General features: G+C 46.9%; 1 protein-coding gene across 1 annotated transcript; it reads left to right on the plus strand.

Annotated features, from left to right (window-relative positions):
* Window positions 1-2,061: 2,061 nt before the first annotated feature.
* GGI43DRAFT_381536 (dienelactone hydrolase family protein) lies at window positions 2,062-2,956 on the plus strand (the record flags this gene model as incomplete). Its single annotated transcript, XM_083203131.1, has 3 exons — window positions 2,062-2,152; window positions 2,222-2,633; window positions 2,710-2,956. The coding sequence occupies 3 exons, from the start codon at window positions 2,062-2,064 to the stop codon at window positions 2,954-2,956; spliced, it is 750 nt and encodes a 249-aa protein (XP_083063694.1).
* Between the last annotated feature and the right edge of the window lie 273 nt (window positions 2,957-3,229).

A 3,229-nucleotide genomic window follows, 5' to 3' on the forward strand; every position in this document is an offset into this window, starting at 1 on the left:
CACAGGCTCTCGAATCGCGCGCAAAGGATATTCTAGTGATTTACGAGAGAGCTGGATCATGAGGCCCCCATATTTTGCGATCAAATATTGACGGTCTTGTTTGTGCTATGGAGAAGATGAAGCAAAACTACCTTATTGAGGACAATGAGCTGCCGCGTTACAATTATCGACCAAAGAGAGTTAGAATTCGTCTACTAGATCGCTCTTACCATCCAGCCCTGTCCATTTTGGCTTACCATCCGGTATGTCGACAACCCTGTGAGGATAGAAGATATGGCATCTGCCCGTGGAATCAGATACGGTCTTCAAAGCAAATATTAGGGGCTGCATACTCGACTTCGAAATTCTTTCTCTGAGTTGCATTTTCGAAAGACAGAAGCGTTGGAAATAGCAATGCCATGTTTCGCCCTTCATCCAGGATAAGTGTCCCGCATTGGGAGCAGCTTACTTTGCAGGGTAACTCGTGTTCCAACGACTTGGAACCGGAGTTGTAAAAGCGCAAGTTTCCGGCACCTTTTTCAAATGCCATGTCTGCTTTTTGAAATATTGCTGCCCATTGAAAAGGGGCGCCTTGTCTTTGTATAAGTCTCTAGTCACATTCACATACGTAGCGGAACACAGACCAATAAAGAGGTGAAAGGAATAGAGAGTAAGAGAAAGGGTAATATACCGTGAATAACTTTGCAGTCATCACAATGACAGTATTTGGAGGCAAGGGGTGTATCTTTTCTAAGCCAGTATTTTACTTGGCCACAGTGGCAGCCGCCTTGCAGCACCTTCTCAAAGGTTTGGTCGGGCTTTTGATACGGCGGCTTAGTTTTCCAGGATTGGGCTGACATGTTTTTGGAATGCAGTAAATCGAATGAGAGGCGGCATTTCAGATGATATGAATTGAGATGTGGGATTAAACAGCTATTACTTGTAGATGCAAATATTGATCCAAATTGGCCTCTGAGCCCATCAACGGTGGGAGCGAATGACGTAAGGGAGGTGACAATGTGGTGATGTAACTGTACAATAAAACCTCTATACAATAAAACCTACCTCTACTTAAAGAATGAGGCCGTGTGAGCAACAAGAGTTTCCAAAATTTTACAATTTTTTTCCGGAATCACGACAGAAAAGGCAACATGATCTTTAAGCAATAAACATGAAAGAGCATAAAATTCATAGGGGCATTTATTCCCTTCTTGTAACCATTTAAACCGATACAAACCAGGCCTCTATACGTTAGTAGGTATCTGGTAACCGCCGGCTTTCGGCAGTGAGTCGCACACGGAGTTAACACGGAATTAAGGGTCCATGATAGCCTGTGTCTTTAATTCCTCTATTTCTACGGACAACGGCCGATATAACAGTCCGTAGACTGTGCACTGATAAAACTGCTATGAGAATTAACCCATTTTATCGAGGGCTGCTTTAGCTTTCACTTTGCTGGTTCAGTTCCACGCTAAAAGCGGGGTGAGAAAAAAGACCAAACAACGACCCCGCCCTGCAGGAAAATATGCCCTTACGGTGATCGGCTAGTACTGTTCGGTCGGTCCCTGAAAGCCCTCTGAACAACAAAATGCTGTGCAGTTGAGTGCCAAAGCCACTAGATCAAGACTTTAAGAAACACTACAAACTCTATCAAGACTTGTCTAAAAATCACATCGCCAACTTGCAAATTGCCTCTTAAAGTTACACGACTCGTTACCGTCGAGCCCCTCCCGGACATTAATTGCCCAGCTCCGCCTATACCACTCAACTCGGTTTTGCCGGATCGGCGCCGAAGCGCCCAAATCTTCGGCAAATATCAATGCTCTCGCTATGGAGCCCGTGAACCGCCAATCCGAGGTCTCGATTCTCGTTGAAGATCTCGTTTTGTGACCACGAAGCAGCGCTACTCGTTTCCGACTGTGAGATATGTCCGCGTAAGCCCCACATGAGGAAAAAGAGATCCAGATGTATATATAGGCGGCCAAGATGAAGTCCGCAATGCATCTCATCAAGCTTCAGAGCCTCTCATATACAGCTGTACCATCATATCTATTCTTCACCCTTTAACTCACATCAAACACCATGGCTAGCGAGGCTTGCTGCAAGTTGGCTCCGGTCACTGCCGACTACACCCCCAAGGGCAAATATGAGAAGATTGCCGGCATCAACACCTGTAAGAGGAGCTTCCTTTGACGAGACTCCAGAGACAAATCAACAGCCTTCCTGATACATCACACCATAGACATTGTAGGATCTGAGGATGCTACCAAGGGAATTGTCGACATTTACGACATCTTCGGCATCTGGCCTCAGACCATCCAGGGCGCTGACCGTCTGTCTGCTCAGAGCGGAGCTCTGGTCCTGGTTCCTGACTTGTTCGATGGCAGCGGTCTGGACATAAGTGTCATCCCCAATGACACAGAGGAGAAGACCAAGAAGGTTCACGAATTCCTCGCCACCAAGGCCAACCCCGAGGCCAACATTGCCAAGATTTTGGCTCTCCGTAAGGAGTTGACTGAGAAGTACCCTGCCATCGAGGGCCACTGGGGTCTTTTCGGCCTCTGCTGGGGTGGCAAGCTGGCTGTTTTGTCTTGCGGAGCTGGTAACGAGGGCGTTGGCCGACGATTCGAGGCCAGCGGAACCGCTCATCCTGGGTGAGTTTTCAGGATTTCCTACAAGAATGCAACTTTCCTTCCTCCCATCTTTGCTAACCAAGGTCAACTCGAATAGTATGCTTGATGAGGCTGATGCCAAGGCCCAGACGGCTCCTCACATCCTGCTTGCCTCCAAGGACGAGCCCGCAGATAAGGTTGCCTTGTACAAGGAAATCATGGGCGACAAGGTCGAGGCCACCACCTATGAGACTATGCACCACGGCTGGATGGGCGCCAGATCTGACCTGAAGAACGACGAGAACGTCAAGGAGTATGAGCGCGGTTATAAGCAGGCCGCCGATTTCTTTGCTAAGCACCTTTAAGCGGATGGATTAGTCCTGGGAACGTTCTTAAGGCAAAAATCGCGTTGATGAAGAAACTTATACCCAAAGCTATCTTGAATATTGATATGAACATCTAGTATATGCCTTGATCCAGTGATGCGTACAGTATTGTGATTAGTATTATTACATGTTAAACGCTTGTAGGATTATACCTATGTATAGGTTTATTACTTCATGTATAGAAGGAAGGAACTAACAAAAGGAAGCCACTTGCAGGCATATAAGCCCTCGATGGTTCCTTTTGAAGATGGA

This window comes from Trichoderma evansii (assembly GCF_050947405.1).
Source record: "Trichoderma evansii strain SZMC 28006 chromosome Unknown GGI43scaffold_4, whole genome shotgun sequence".
NCBI classification, from domain to species: domain Eukaryota; kingdom Fungi; phylum Ascomycota; class Sordariomycetes; order Hypocreales; family Hypocreaceae; genus Trichoderma; species Trichoderma evansii.